Source organism: Pseudopodoces humilis, chromosome 20, assembly GCF_049639895.1.
Source record: "Pseudopodoces humilis isolate 2021_Gansu_Grassland_sample_001 chromosome 20, ASM4963989v1, whole genome shotgun sequence".
In the NCBI taxonomy this organism is placed as follows: domain Eukaryota; kingdom Metazoa; phylum Chordata; class Aves; order Passeriformes; family Paridae; genus Pseudopodoces; species Pseudopodoces humilis.
The window spans coordinates 388,402-404,661 of record NC_142219.1 but is presented as its reverse complement, the minus strand read 5'-3'; the positions used below and the strand labels follow the sequence as shown (position 1 = coordinate 404,661).

Sequence of the window (16,260 nt, the reverse complement as noted above, 5' to 3'; positions counted from 1 at the left end):
TGAATGGGGTTATCTGGAGCAGATGTTTTGTGCATCCTCTGAACTGAACACTTAATTATACATGCTGATAAAACAGATGCTAAAAAGTAGTTTCCACATGGTAATTTATCTGTTTAACAATTAAATAAGTGTTTGCCAGAAGCTCAAATGCTATGATAATGGAATTTTTAATAATTCCAAATTAAAGTGCTAGATACTTTGCAGGGAAAAAGTAGTTTACTAATAAATGTGTTACAATATTAAGAAATAACTAAAGCACAGTGAGTATTATATACACAGTTACAGATTGCTTTCCCCCCCATGTTTATATTCTTTAAAACTGCCAAACTGCACTAATGTGGCTTTATGGTCTCCTATTTATAAACACATTCCTGTTTGTAAAAAGGAGAGGTGGAATTCACAAGGGTTTTACCAGGATAGCATTGCGCTGAGAAAAAGAAGAGTTGCATATTCTGAAAAAAAAATCCTGACACCTAGAGGCACTCAGCAAAAATGCTGAAAACCACACAAACCCAACTCATGTCAGAAAGGGAAGGCAAATTCAACATGCCAGTGATTTTTCCAAGATCTCACGCAACATTTGGATTGGCATTACGCTATCAAGTAAGCAAAAATTACAGCACACTCCAGCCACTCTTGTAATTATAAATGCAATTACACTCTTTGTGTATATTGTGTCTCAGAGGAAATTAACAATAAACTACATTTGTGTATATCACTTGCCATGAAATACTTTCCTTATCAATTCCATTCATTCAGATACATGTAAAAGCATATCATTTATTTATTCTAGATTATGGGGACAGCAACAAAGATAATAAAAGTAATTTAAGTATACTGGATTAAAAAAAAATACCAGAGACCTTAAAAATCAGAGTGAACACATGAACTTGGTTTTTATCGACATACGCAAAACTCGTACTTTTTTTGAAAGCTGGCTTTCAAACAACTTTTTTTCCACTAATGTTTGGACAGAGTTTTTAGATCTTGGAGAGCTATTCTAAATCCAAGGCTTACAAAACAACTTTTGTTTTCATTACTGCACTCTCTAGTGAAGGTAGATTTGTTTGAAGAATGGAAAATCACAGTCATGAGGCACATTTAAGAAAAGTCCCTTTGAGCACAGCCCAGCATACCTGAGAGCAATTCAATTCAACCCTCCTGATGTGAAAAACCTCTTTACTAAACGCTGGACGCAGTTGAACAGTTTTTCTAAGTAACTACGTGCCTTTTTTTCACTTTGTCTGCGGAGAGAGCATCATCAGCTGGCAGCATCTCCTGGGATTTCACTGAAGCAGCAGGAGGTGTAGGGGAGCGAGCCTGGCACAGGGGCTGTGTCACCCCCACCAGGACACCCGGGCAGTGCCCACACTGTCCCCAGCACCGAGGAACTGCTCCTTCCAGCAGGGCTGGGGCCAGGGCTGTGACAGGGACATCTGCCACCGCTCAGGCCTGGGCCCCTCGCTGCGGAAGGGCCGTGGATGTGCCCAGCAAAGGCCAACGAGGCCACGAAAGGTGTGGAAAACGCGTCCTGCGAGGAGCGGCCGAGGGAGCCGAGGCTCAGGGGACACCTCCTGCTGACAGCCCCGCCGTCAGCTGCGGCCAGTCCTTTCTGCCGTGCCTGCAGCGACAGCACCGGACCAAAGGGCCTCAAGGCCACATTCACTTTAGCTATTTGAGCACATTTTTCCGCTGTTCGGGTGGTCAGCCATTGGAAGAGCATGCCCAGCGAGGTGATGGAGTCACCATCCCTGAGGTGCTGACGAGGATGCGGCGCTGTGATGCGGTTTGGCGGTTTCGGAGGCCGTGCTGGGCGGTCGTTCTGGCCGGCTGGCCTCACGGGGCTCTGCGTGGGGCCGAGTCCGGTGCGGTGCCCGCTGCCCGGTGCGGTGCCCGCTGCCCGGTGCCCGCCACGCTCCCTCACGGCCGCGGCCCTGCCCCGCCTCCCGCCGCCTCCCGCGCGCCGCGCACCACGTGACGCGTGGCCCCGCCCCCGCCCGCGGCCGCGCGGCGTCGCCGTCCGGGTATTTGAACGGCGCTTCCGCCATTTTCCCTGCGCCCGGCACGGAACGAGCGAGCGGGAGACGCCTCGGCTGAGGTAGCGGCCCGGTACGGGCCTGGGCTCCGCTCCCCGCGGCCCGGCGCCATCGGGGCACGCGGGGCCGCTCTGGGAAGCGCCCCCGGCGGGGGCGGCGGTCACCGCTAGCTCGCGGCCGGGATGGGATGGGCTGGGCTGGGCTCGGTGGCGGGCGGCTGCGCCTGAGGGAGCGTTGCGGCTGCGGGAGCCGAGGCGCGTGGCGGATTTTCGCCGCTGGGAGCGGGGCGGTGGAATGGCCGGGGCCGTGCGCGGCTCCGTCCGCGGTGGAAGGGCGGGCGGGATGTGAGGGGCAGCGAGCGGGGCTCCCGCGGCCGAGCCGAGGGGGAGGCGGCGCTGCTCAGTCATGGTGGCTCATGGCGGGGAGCGCGCCCGGCCCGGTGCGTGGGGAGGCCCGGCCGGAGCGGGCCCCGCCCGGGAGCCCCGCAGGACCCGCCGCGGCCTCTCCCGACCGGGCAGCGGCACCCATTGAGCGGCGGGGTGCTGGCTCCGGGCGGGCTGGGAGGACTCTCCGCGGATCGAGAGGGGAGCTGGGGCCGGCCGCGGCTCGGCCTGGGCGCGGCGGGGCCCGGCGGGCGCGGGGGCCGGGGCGGGCGGAGGTGCCGCCGCCATTACCGCGCGCGGTGCCGCCACACGCGGGCGGGAGGCGCCGCCTGCCCCGGGCGGGCCGGAGCGCCCGGGCTGGACACGGCCCCTTCCGGCGGGCGCTCCCGCGCGGCTCCTCACACGCTGCCATTTCCCCCGCAGACACAGCATGGCCGCCCAAGGAGAGCCCCAAGTGCAGTTTAAGGTAAGGCTCTGGTTCGCGGCTTGGGTTTGGGGTGCTTTTTTTCCCTTCACTGGAAAAGTAGCACGAGGGACTCTCGAGTGCCGACGTGGATGGTGGGTTTGGTTTCGAAGTTCTGGTCTTTCTTTAATGGCGTAACGTATTGTAGTGCTGCATACAACTTACACAAAAAGAGTCTGTTAAGCTGCGTCAATCTGTTCTATTTGCAGTTTAGACTAATAAATTTTAATGAATCTTTGCCTACAGAATGAATTTTAGATGTAAGAACTGAAGTGCACTGTAAAAGGTGCTCAGAGTGAATTAGAATAGCCTCCTTTCTGTTATGTGCTAATTGTTCAAATGTTTCAAAAGAGGATTTTCTGGTGTTTTGTGTGGTTGGTGGTGTTTTTTGGTATCTTAACAGCCAGAAGTTCTGAAGACTGCTTCCTGAAGGTCGTTACTTGTGATTCCTGCAGTACTTTGCTTGTGTATTCTAGTTCATGGTGCAAACGTTGGTGGGTTTTTGGTTTTGTTGGGTTTTTTAATTACAAGATAACAGTGGGTTTCTCCAGTGGATATTTTTGTCGTTTCCTTTCCAAATCTGGTCTTGTTCAGGTTGAAAGTCCTAAACATTCTTCATTCAGTCTCTTGTACAAGTTTAGTAGAACCATATTCACAGTGCAGTGCAGATCTTACCTTCAAGGACTGGATGAGACTGATCAGAGTTACAGCATGATGGATGGGCTCAGTAAATTGGTTCCCACCACAGGGACCTGCTGCATGGGCAGTTCTCTCTTTTGTTTACAGCACCTTGTAGGAACTAAGCTCTTTGTAATAAGAAGTCATATCTGTGCTAGAATGACTGTAAAATGTCTCAAAATGCTCTGACTTTCTTCCTTTATCTGTCTGCAGCTTGTTCTGGTTGGTGATGGTGGCACTGGTAAAACAACGTTTGTAAAGCGTCACTTGACTGGTGAATTTGAAAAGAAGTATGTAGGTATGTCTGAAGAAACATTTGAGCTCCACTATCTTACAAATGCAAGTACAATCCATGACTTGCTAAATGTGCTTTTTGTTATTTCCCTAGCAACACTGGGTGTTGAAGTTCATCCTCTGGTGTTCCATACTAACAGAGGCCCTATTAAATTTAATGTATGGGACACAGCTGGCCAGGAGAAGTTTGGTGGCCTGCGTGATGGCTACTACATCCAAGGTAAGATCTGAGGGGACGATTCTGTACCTCTTAGAGCTCAGTCCTTCATTCTGCTTGTGCTGGCCACACTGGAAGCTGCCAGTGTGGCTGCAGTGATGAACTGGCAAAGAAGTCTTCAAACTCTTCATGTGGAGAGGATAATGCCACACAGCATGTGCTAATGTGGGAGCAGGATAGCTTGTGTGGGCTTTGGTATTAACAGAAGTGGTGCACCTTTAATGACCAGATACTACCACCAGATACGCATTTGGTGGTTAAGGGGGGAAAATGCATGCTGCAGATTTTTTTTCTGCCTTGCTGTGCTCAGGCAAGGGCTTGGAACACAGAAACTCTTTAGATTTTCAATGCCATGAGGATGTTGGACACCTCCATGCCAGAGTCTGTCTTTCTGAAAAGGTGCAGACAAGTGTTCCTTCCTTCTGCTTGGCAAAGATCTGTCCTGTGCTGCTTCACTCACCTGCATATCTTTATTATGTCTTATTGTAGTCTTGAGTTCCCTGAGAAACTGCTCTGGATGAGGACATCCTCACATGCAGACCACAGGCTCTCAGCCTACCTTGGAGCCTCATTAGCATGTCTGAGATGAATTAAATAGGTGTTAACTGATTCTGCCAAATATTTGGGCAAATCCAAGTTGGCTTCTGTAGTCTTGTACGTTCTCACAGGGTGCAGCACGGTGTTCCTCTGACACAGCTGAGTCAGTAAAAACAGCTGGTCTGGTATATGGGGCAGGACAGATGTGAGGTGACACAGCTGTGGTTCTGTGGGCTCACATGTTGACCCTGTCAACAGGAGCTGTCAGAACTTGATGCTGAGATGGAAAAGTTGGTGCAGATGCCGAGCCCTAATGTGGGATGTCTCTGGGTTCCTCTTTATCCCATGTTGCAAGCAGGTGGTTGCTCCTGGTGTAACTTGACTTTGGTTCTCTTGCAGCTCAGTGTGCCATCATCATGTTTGATGTAACATCAAGAGTTACCTACAAGAATGTACCTAACTGGCATAGAGATCTGGTACGAGTATGTGAAAATATCCCTATAGTGTTGTGTGGCAACAAAGTGGATATTAAGGACAGAAAAGTCAAGGCAAAATCCATTGTGTTTCATAGGAAGAAGAATCTCCAGGTGAGTCAGGAGGAGGCCAGTTGGTTGGCTCTGCTGAGTGCAGCTGGGTTTTGGATGGTGATTGGGTGCTCTGCCTCTGTCATTATAGGGAGCCTCACATCTGTTGGCTCTTCAAACCAAAATTGAGGGGAGGGGGAAGTGGTGATGTTAAGGATGATCATCACTGGCCTGGAGCAGAAGCTGTGCCAAGTTCTTAAACAACTTCTGAGCATTTGGCTTTAACTGCTCAGAATCTCATCAACCCATGACAGGATTGGGACTGCAGTAGGTCACGTACCAGGAGAAAGATAAATGCACTGTTGCCTTCTGAAAGTTTTATCCTTGATGAGATTTCATAACCTTTCAGTTAATAGTTTCTTCCTGAAACTGTGTTTCTAGATATTTAAATGATAACTGCTTATAAATATGCAAGCAAAAGTAATTTAATCCAAAAAAAGGTAAAAGAGTTGATTCGGTCTTAATCTTGAGATGTCCTAAATATTGGAGGATTTTTAAAATAATGTCTAATATGTGCTTTTTTCAGTATTATGACATTTCAGCTAAGAGTAACTACAACTTTGAGAAGCCTTTCCTGTGGCTTGCTAGGAAGCTAATTGGAGATCCCAACTTGGAGTTTGTTGCCATGCCTGCGCTCGCACCTCCTGAAGTCGTTATGGACCCAGCACTGGCAGCACAGTATGAGCAAGACTTACAGGTCAGTGGCAGAGGGCACAGGGCCAAAGCAGTTGTCCTGTAAGTGGTGTCACACTTGGGGCACAAGTGGCTGGAGAACAGTTCTGAAGTGTAACTTGTTTGTTGCAGATTGCTCAGACCACTGCACTGCCAGATGAAGATGATGACCTGTGAGGGACGAAGCTGGAGCCCAGCGTCAGAAGTCTAGTTTTATAGGCAACTGTCCTGTGATGTCAGTGGTGCAGCGTGTTTGCCACTTTATTATCTAGCTGAACAGAACATGTGCTTAATCTTTGGGATGCTGAAAGAGATGAATGGGCTTCGGAGTGAATGTGGCAGTTTAAAAAAAAACAAACAAAACAAAATGAAAAAAAAAAACCAAAACAAAAAACCTTCATATTTTGGACCTGCATATTTAGCTGTTTTTTGGACTGCAATTACTTCCCCTTTTGAGTTTCAAATATAAGACTGCTGCAGTCACATCAGAGTGTTAAGTGAAAAATCTTGTTTCTGTCATTCCCATTCTTTTGTTTAGGTAATAAAGTTGTATTTCAAGTATCTCCAAGCAAGTGAACTTCCATGCATTGTTAGGAAAACTGTTCAAAGTGTCTTCTGTTCTTCATTTGAGGGTTATACTTGATTGTCTACTGCATTTCTCATTCTGTTTTCCTTCCTGCTTCTCCTATTCTGCTCCTCTTGCTAATTTGGAGCTAACAGTTAACCTTTGCCTTTTTGCTGGCGCACAGAGCTGAAGGTGCGGGGCTGAGCCTCCAGGCAGAGCTCGGTGAGCGCTGCTGGGCCGTGCCTGGGGGAGCGTTCCCAGCCCTGGGGAGTGTTGATCAGTTCCAGCTCCTCGCTGTTCCCCTCCCACAGGAACCTCCAGCTCTGTGCTCCTGGCAGCCAGCAGCGAGTGGCATCCAGCCTGGTGACTGACTCGAGCTGTCTTTGCATGAACAGCAGCAGAGCTATAGCTGGCCAAACCAATCCTAGGCATCTTCAGATTCACTAACCAGAAACAGCTGTGGCTTGAGCTAAAGCGCTCTTTATACCTGATGGCATATTAACTGAAGCCACAGTCATTCAAACATCTGTAACTGCACCAAGTTCTTAATTTGAAACTGGCTTATTACAGCACAAATGGTGGAAAATGTCAACTTTTAACACTACCTTGTAGCGATGAATCTTGGTCAATATTAGTACTGCTAGTAAGCAAAACTTAAGTTTAGAATTTTTTTTCAGTAGTGTTTGAGTACATGAAGTCTTGAACTCTTCAGTTTTGTATTTTTGGTTTCTTAATAAAGTGGAGCATTTCATTTATTCCTTTTAGCTTGTATATTTGTGTACATAAATTACTTTAGCTGACTGGTAGCAAAAATTGGACTATGATTATTGTGCAATATTGCTGAAAATGAGTAATTTGTAAGTTAATTTTTGGAATTCTTGGGGGCTTGGGCCTGTTTTTGGTTACTTAGAAGCTGAACTGTGTGTTTTAGACTTGAAGCTCCTGGATGGAAATGAGGAATGGTGTACCCTTGGTGTTTGAAAGGGGACAGACTCCCACTTAATGTTTCATTGACTCTTCTGCTGCATAATCCTGCTCTAACTTTGTTGTAGGCTTTTGCCTGTAGTGTTACTAATTCCCTGTGCAGGTCATGGTTAATCCTGCTGGCTTGGCTGCTGCTGCTTTACTGAGTGTGGTATGGTAGCTCTTGTGTCTTCATCTCTCACTGCTGGAAGCAACTGCAATGTTTTGGGAGTGGAGTAAAGCCCACTTGCACCGTTTGTTACCTTTAGTCCTTGTTAATACTTTATTTGAAATAATGCAGGTGGCCTTCAATAGACATGCAGAGTGCTCAGTTCAAGTTCCTGATCTATAACTGTTCTAAGGAAGTTTTCACTAGTTGGGTTTAGAGAAAACAAAATCTTGACCTATTTACTCAAGAGGAAAATTAAAGTTCTGTTCTAAGAACCTGTTCACTGAAGCCACATCAATGGCAGGACTGAAGGGAGACTGAAATCCTTCTCTGGAAGTGATGCTCAGGTGTTCTCTGCTTGGATCAGGAGCTGCAGGGGTTCTGTGTTCTGCACACCAAGCTCTGCCCCAGGCCCTAGTGCCACGTTACAGGCAGGGCACGGAGCTCTCCTTGCTCCAGGACAAAGCTGGCAGCTCCCGAGGGTCCAGGCCCTGCCACAGAAGCAGCTGCAGCAAGGACAGCAAGCTGGCAGAGGAAACGTGCTGCTTTAAAGGCCTCAGGAGTGTTAGGGCTGCCCTTGGATCTCAGGATTTCAACAGAGAATCTTTTTGTTTCTCTTTAGAAACAAAACACTTGCCTGCAGCACTGGGAACCTTTGTGCTGAGAAGGGTGAAGACTGCATTTCTTGTACCTGTAAGTTAAAACACCACGCGATTTGTCTTTTCCCTCCAGCAATGTGTCTGTTGTGCTGCTGTTACAGTCTGAGGCTGCTGGGATCAGTGTCTGCCCTCACCAATGCCTGGTTTGGTTGAAGGCAGCTCTCTGCCTGCCCTGGCAGTACCGGTCCCTTCCTCACCTGAGTTTTGGCAGCGCTTTTCTGCTCCTCTTAGGCCGGGAGTGCCAGCACTGTTTTACAGATAAGCGAGCTGCTCTGGTCCCTGCTTTGCCTGGGAGTGTTGATTCCCAGCCTGGCTCTGGGTGTGTGTTGGGTTTTACACTGAGCTGGGAAGTTTGGCTGTTCCCAGCCCCAGCTGCCGTGTGAGCACCCCTGAAGGGATGGGTCTGTGCTGGAGCTCCTGCTTCCCTCTGCCCCTGGCCAGGCTGGGCACACGGCTGGGGATCTGGAGGATGTGGATGTGCTGTCCTGGCCAGGAGCTCTTTCAGGTAACGGGCTGGAGGCTCCTGCTGATGAGCCCAAGCCAGAATTCTGTATTTGTCTGGTTATTGACACCCAAGGGTTGTTATTTACACCAAGGCTCCAGCACAGCCTAAACTTCCTGAGGTTACGTATTGGGGTGTACAGGGCAAATACTTTTAATTGTGTGGGTCATTATCCTCTAGTTCACCGAGTGAAGTTAGAGTTCAGTCAGTGAAAGACGTTTTCCCCAAACTGCGGTGTTCTGAAATGGGGCAGTGTTTGTATTAGGGCACTGGCTCAGTACAGGAATAGGTTCCTTGATTTTTATTTTATTTTGGAGAGTAATAGTTGATGTCTGTCTTGCTGTGATCCTGAAAACAATCAGGTTCCCTTACTTGTTCTGCTTACGTGAGGGGAAAGAAGTTGAGACTATGAATGACAAGTTTCCCTAAAGAACACTAGAAACAAAATTTCATCTTTATATTAACATTACCAGAAGTTTTAGTGAATCAAACTTATCTCTAAACTCATGGTTTTAATATATTTAATGCAAGCTTCAAAACTGAATGCTATTAATATAGTTCAGGTTTCTAGGAGGCAACTGTGGCTTGCTCAGAGTTGCCTATTTCTGAATTGACTTTATTAGCAAGGACTGAAAACCAACTGTAAAACAGTCATAAACAGGAAGCTCCTCAAGGCTGTGGTGATCTGTAACATCTAAGAAGAAAACTTTACCCAGTGCCCCTCCTCCTGTGACTGATTTTACTCCGAGGCACCGGGACCTTTCGGGTGCAGCCACTCAAGGCTCCGAACGAGGTGTTGAGCCAAAGGCAGCAACTCAGGTCAATAATAAAAGGTTCCTTGTGTTGATCTGTCTCCAGTGCAGAGCGCTCCAGTCTGATTCCCCAGCAGTGATAACTCCTATTGCTCCTGCTGTATAAACCTGCCACTGCACAAAACCAGAGGGAACCTGCTGCTGGCTTTAATCCATCCTGGTGCCCTTCAGAAACACAACTGGAGGGAAGCGCTGAGTGTTCTGGTTAGACTGAGAAGTCAAAGGTTCATTTTCACTTTTTCAATGGATTGCACAGATAAAATAAAAGGAAAGCTGGGTTTAGGAGTGGGTTCTCTGGGCAGGTTTTGGGGAAAGAACTCAAACCAGAGAGCTTCGTTGCATTTGTAAATTAAAAGATGGGTCATAATTAACAAGGAATCTGCAAATTCTGGCATTATTCATTGTGTTTTGATTCTGGATCTGGATGTTTTGTTTTATTCGAATACCTAAGCTGAGGTCTAGCTATAAAACCTATTTCAGACTGCAGCAAATGCGTAATTCTGCCAGGTTTGTGTGTGTGAGAACTGTCTGGGACACTTCACCTGCAGGCTTTGCCAGGCTTAACCCAGCTGCGAGCAGCTGCGAGCTCACCGAGGGAGCGGTTCCGATGGAGCTTTAAAACAGCTCGGTCCTGGACATCGGGGGGTTCGGCACAATTCTCCTTCCCTGATGCAGCAGGCGCGATCCTCGGAGCAAACGGGCGGTTCCGGGCTGAACCCGGGCTGAACCCGGGCTGGTTCCGGGCTGAACCAGGGTCGATCCCGGGCCGGTTCCGAGCCCGTTCTGGGCCGACCCCGGGCGGGTTCCGAGCCCGTTCCGGGCCGACCCCCGGTCGGTTCCGGGCCGGTTCCGAGCCCGTTCCGGGCCGATCCCCGGCCGGTTCCGAGCCCGTTCCGGGCCGATCCCCGGCCGGTTCCGGGCCGGTTCCGAGCCCGTTCTGGGCCGCTTGGGGCCGATCCCCGCCCCTGGGCCGGACCCGCTGCAGTTCCCGGTTTGGCCACGCGGTGGCGGCCGCCGCCCGCCCAGCGCCTTCCGCTCCCGCTGGAAATTCGGATTTTAGGGAAATCCAGGAATCCTTTCCCAGGAATCCCTTCCCAGGAATCCCTTCCCAGGAATCCCTTCCCAGGAATCCTTTCCCAGGAATCCCTTCCCAGGAATCCTTTCCCAGGAATCCCTTCCCAGGAATCCTTTCCCAGGAATCCTTTCCCAGGAATCCCTTCCCAGGAATCCCTTCCCAGGAATCCTTTCCCAGGAATCCTTTCCCAGGAATCCCTTCCCAGGAATCCTTTCCCAGGAATCCTTTCCCAGGAATCCCTTCCCAGGAATCCCTTCCCAGGAATCCTTTCCCAGGAATCCTTTCCCAGGAATCCTTTCCCAGGAATCCCTTCCCAGGAATCCTTTCCCAGGAATCCTTTCCCAGGAATCCCTTCCCAGGAATCCTTTCCCAGGAATCCCTTCCCAGGAATCCTTTCCCAGGAACGGGGAACGCGGCCGGGCCGAGCGCTGCAGGTGCGTCCTTCAGCCTGTGAGCACAGCAAAAAACAAACACCGGCAGCCTGCCCACAATTCACCACATTTATGTGGAAGAACTGTTAAAATCAGGGCTTATCAGAGAGCCAGCACATTGATAACTGACACTGAACTAAATACAGCTTCACCTGGGGAACAGAGACACCCAGCAAGTGCTGATCAGCCGATGTAACACGGCAGAAATGTGCTGAGGGACGTGCAGCAGTCACAGCTCGGTTCTGATGTCATTCATGGGCTGACCCTGAAGTTCTGTGTGTGCAGCAAAACGAACAGAAAGTGTGGAGGGTTGGTGTTCTGAGCATCTCAGCTCCTGTCCTGAGCATCTCAGCTCCTGTCCTGAGCATCACAGCTCCTGTCCTGAGCATCACAGCTCCTGTCCTGAGCATCTCAGCTCCTGTCCTGAGCATTATCCTGTCCTGAGCATTATCCTGTCCTGAGCATCACAGCTCCTGTCCTGAGCATCTCAGCTCCTGTCCTGAGCATCTCAACTCCTGTCCTGAGCATCTCAGCTCCTGTCCTGAGCATTATCCTGTCCTGAGCATTATCCTGTCCTGAGCATCTCAACTCCTGTCCTGAGCATCTCAGCTCCTGTCCTGAGCATCTCAACTCCTGTCCTGAGCATCTCAACTCCTGTCCTGAGCATCTCAGCTCCTGTCCTGAGCATCTCAGCTCCTGTCCTGAGCATCTCAGCTCCTGTCCTGAGCATCTCAGCTCCTGTCCTGAGCATCTCAGCTCCTGTTTTGCTATAAGGAGATGTAAGGAGGGGAGAAAGATGCTCCTCCTCATGGACCCTGAGCTCTGAAGCTGGGGTGGCTGGAAGAGCAGCTCTGGGATGGTTTTCTCCACTATCCTTAAAAACAGTGGGGCCCTTGAGCAGCAGGGGAGAGACAAATATGGTTTAGGCATGTAGGATATGCTGTGTTGCAGTTTGAAAGGCTTTCAGCCCCGGGGTAAGCATTTTCCTGGTGCCAGTTTGGGATCCTTTCAGCTGAGTTTTGCCCTTTGATGCAGCCCCTCCCATCATTGCTGACACCTGTGCTGGCCTGGCAGCTCCAACAAACACAGCAGATACTAATTATGGGGAAAACAACGCCATCTGCTTTAGTTAATCACGCTTTCCAGGCTTATTTGTGTTTTAATTGCCATCTATGGAGTGGACAGTGGCTCCTGGGGGTTCACTGCTAGCAGAGGATTAATGGTTTTATTCTCTCTGAGCAAAAAATCCTACTCCTAAATACATGGCATTTATTTATCCCTGGCTCCTGCAAATCTGCCATGGTGAGTTTTGTAATGCCATTTCCACAGGAGCTGGCCTGACTGCAGAACTGTCTCCTGTTTAACTCTACAGATTGATGTGCTGGGTGTTCCCTGATATTTCCATCTCCAGCTCCTCATCCCAGCTGAATTTGCATTTGCTAAAAAAGTCTTAGACCCCAAAAGGGAAACACTTCATCTCTCCAAAAATCAGTATTTGTAACTAATTAGAAGGGATATGGATCAGGTTGCATCAATGGTCTTTAGCTGCAATGACATCTGAAAATGACATTTCTATAAGGAGCCAATGAAAATCACTGAGAGATTGACAAATCTTCTAGAAAAGGAAAGAGGGATTTCCTTGATCTCCATATCATATCCATTTTCATAGTCAAAATCACATTTTGAATGGTTGATTTTATTCCAGTTTACTTTCCTGCAATGTGCATTAAGAGCAGTGGCAGATACAAATGGGATTGTTTTTTTCTTTCATTTATTGTTTTGAAAATAAGTTTTTAGGCAGTTCCATGATTTTAGGGTGTGTCTCGTGCCTTTAGGATCTCGGGATGACGGTTCCAGGCGACAGATGTGAGTGATTATTCAGATTACAGAGCTCTGCAGCAGAGGGAGGATCAAACCAACAGGAACTGCAGGGGCTGAGAGGTCACAGAGCAGAATCTGTGCTGGGCCAGGACCAGGACTCAGCACCTGAAATGATGTGACTTTTTCTGGAATCCAGTTTTCTTGCCTTTAAATTAGTTAATGAGTTGCATTTCAGATTTGCTGACCCCTCAGATTTTTCAGAGTGTAGATTTGGGAGCAGCTCTGATTCCTGCCCCACCTCTCATCGCTTTTGCCACTTAGATCTAAAGCAGGGAGCTCCAAAAGCCAGGCCAGTGTCATTCCCCATAGGATGAAGAGGATTTGGAATAAATATCTGTAAGAACCTCGGATGTTCTTGCTGAGCACTCATTTCCATTGGCTGCTCCTGCTGTGCTGGGGAATGTTTCACAAAGCAGTCACACAAAACCTTCCTGGAGTGGCTTTTACCCCAAAGAGAAAGAGAAAAAGCTGTAAAAGTGTGAGAGAAACTGGCACAAATCCTAGAGACAATGTCTCTCATGGTTTAGGGATTATTCATCATCATCACATAATATTATAAATGTTATTTGAATGTTTGTGTAATTAAGAAGATCTGACTACCTGAATGATCCCAAAACAAACCAGTTACAGACAGTGGCTTCTGGCAAAAAGGATTTGGCTTAATCACATAAAAAAAAGGATTTATAAAACATTTAATGTCTACAATTATCCAATTTTATGTAAGCCTGACATTAAGGCTCAGATAATCAAAGATTTGATTAAATTAAATCTTTGGGATTAGCACAAAATCCTAAACTACTTTGCAAAAACCTAACATTTTCTTCAGCACAAGGAGTAAGATATTCAAAGAACTACCAAGAAGCAAAAAAAGTCCAAAGAACAGAAAACAGAGTGGAAAAGAGCTGATCCCATAACCATCAGTTAGGGACTGGGACCTCATTTAGGGAAACTTGAAATGTATCATTTATTGTATGGTTTTATCTACCTGCTTAATTGCTCTTTGAATCATCAATGTCTCAAAGTTTTCATAAGGAATATCTCTCTATATAGAGTAAATCAGCTTAATGTTACATATGTTGCACAATAAAATATTTTCACTTGATTAGGCCTAAATTTTATTGCCAAAACGCTGAATTTTGTTTTCTGGCACCAACCAGCAACTTCTCATATTCTTAATTAGAAAAATATTTTTCCATGATAGCGTTGGCCTTGTTGAATTATCTCCAGGATTTTGTGTTTGTTTTCTTTTCCCCTGCTCTGAGCTGTTCCCTTGGTCCTTTCAGCTCAGGGGAGATTTCATGTGATGTTCTCACCAGCAGATCTGACCAAAACATTGTCAATTATTTATTCTGTCCTGGGGAGGGGAGCTGTGCCCTGGCCAGCCCTCCATGCCCTCTGGGAGGGTGTTCTGGAGGGTGTTGTGGGTGTTTGGGGGTGTTTAGGGTGTTCTGGAGGGTGTTGTGGGGGTATTTAGGGTGTTCTGGAGGGTGTTGTGGCTGTTCTGGGGGTGTTTAGGGTGTTCTGGAGGGTGTTGTGGGTGTTTGGGGGTGTTTAGGGTGTTCTGGAGGGTGTTGTGGGGGTGTTTAGGGTGTTCTGGAGGGTGTTGTGGCTGTTCTGGGGGTGTTTAGGGTGTTCTGGAGGGTGTTGTGGGTGTTTGGGGGTGTTTAGGGTGTTCTGGAGGGTGTTGTGGGTGTTTGGGGGTGTTTAGGGTGTTCTGGAGGGTGTTGGGGGTGTTTGGGGGTGTTTAGGGTGTTCTGGAGGGTGTTGTGGGGGTGTTTAGGGTGTTCTGGAGGGTGTTGTGGGGGTATTTAGGGTGTTTCAGAGGGTGTTGTGGGTGTTTGGGGGTGTTTAGCTGGTGTTTCAGAGGGTGTTGTGCAGGTCAGAACGGTTCCTGTGCCTCCAAGGGTTTCTCAGCTCTTCTGCAGTTCTCTGCAGGTTTGGAACACTTCCCCCAGGAAAGCAGAATTTGTGTGCTGGAAACCTCAATCAAAACCTGGGCTCGGCCCTTTCTGCCTCATCCCCATCGCTGCCCCGTGCAGATAAATACGGTGATCCTGTTCTAAAGAATCATCTTTGCCCTGTTTGCCAGGCAGAGCTGTTCTGGCTCTGGGAGCTTTGTGCTGCTCTGCTTTTCTCCTGTGCTGCTGCTGGATCTCAGTGAACCCCCCCGGTGCCCAATTAGCATCGCCCATTAGCGTGATTTGATTGCAATGCACCGAGGAAGAGGCGAGGGGAACATTCCTCAGGCTCTTTGAAGGAGATGCAGCTGGCAAATGACTTTTTATAGCGCAAATCCAAGCGGATTGCACCTGTGTACAGCAGGTCCCTGGAGCAAAGGACAGATAAATGAGTTTACACAGCTGGGGGTGATTTGTGTCAGGGAATTAAATAAAATCCCGTTGTCCATTACCAGAAAAGCTCCCGGTACAATGTGAGTGGAGGTGTGTCGAGGATCAGCTGTGATCACAGCGCCTGTTACTGACAGGGAAACCGATCAGAGCCATTTTAACCCAGAACATTTATTGATGTGTTAGCAGAGTGTGACGTGAAAGAAGCTTTACAAGATCTGCTGTTTCTTAAAACACTCCTTTCTACCATGTTTGCAGAAATATTCCAATCCCAGCTGTGCACCAGCTCTCACACGGTAAATGTGTGCTTCCAGGGCCTGCCCTGTGTGCTTCCAGGGCCTGCCCTGTGTGCTTCCAGGACCTGCTCACCTGCCCTGTGTGCTTCCAGGGCCTGCCCTGTGTGCTTCCAGGACCTGCCCTGTGTGCTTCCAGGACCTGCCCTGTGTGCCTCCAGGACCTGCCCTGTGTGCTTCCAGGGCCTGCCCTGTGTGCTTCCAGGACCTGCCCTGTGTGCTTCCAGGGCCTGCCCTGTGTGCTTCCAGGACCTGCCCTGTGTGCTTCCAGGACCTGCCCTGTGTGCTTCCAGGACCTGCTCACCTGCCCTGTGTGCTTCCAGGACCTGCCCTGTGTGCTTCCAGGACCTGCCCTGTGTGCTTCCAGGACCTGCTCACCTGCCCTGTGTGCTTCCAGGGCCTGCCCTGTGTGCTTCCAGGACCTGCTCACCTGTCCTGTGTGCCTCCAGGACCTGCCCTGTGTGCTTCCAGGACCTGCCCTGTGTGCCTCCAGGACCTGTCCTGTGTGCTTCCAGGACCTGCTCACCTGTCCTGTGTGCCTCCAGGACCTGCCCTGTGTGCTTCCAGGACCTGCTCACCTGTCCTGTGTGCCTCCAGGACCTGCCCTGTGTGCTTCCAGGACCTGCCAGGGCTTCAGGCGGGCCCTGGGCTGGGGTGGCCGCCCAGCAGCCCCAGTGACTCCAGTTTGCTGCTCAGGT

General features: G+C 49.1%; 1 protein-coding gene across 2 annotated transcripts; it reads left to right on the top strand.

Moving 5' to 3' along the window:
* The first annotated feature begins 1,993 nt into the window (after positions 1-1,993).
* Positions 1,994-7,184, top strand: RAN (RAN, member RAS oncogene family). 2 transcript variants are annotated; one of them, XM_005524212.2, is made up of 7 exons: positions 1,994-2,098; positions 2,843-2,885; positions 3,774-3,858; positions 3,949-4,074; positions 5,008-5,195; positions 5,719-5,889; positions 5,997-7,184. In XM_005524212.2, exons 2-7 carry the CDS (start codon positions 2,850-2,852, stop codon positions 6,039-6,041), a joined length of 651 nt encoding a protein of 216 aa, XP_005524269.1. In that variant the 5' UTR covers positions 1,994-2,098; positions 2,843-2,849; the 3' UTR covers positions 6,042-7,184. The 2 variants fall into 2 exon arrangements, with proteins under 2 accessions (XP_005524269.1, XP_014109351.1); XM_014253876.2 differs by having other exon boundaries at positions 2,014-2,109.
* The last annotated feature ends 9,076 nt before the right edge of the window (positions 7,185-16,260 follow it).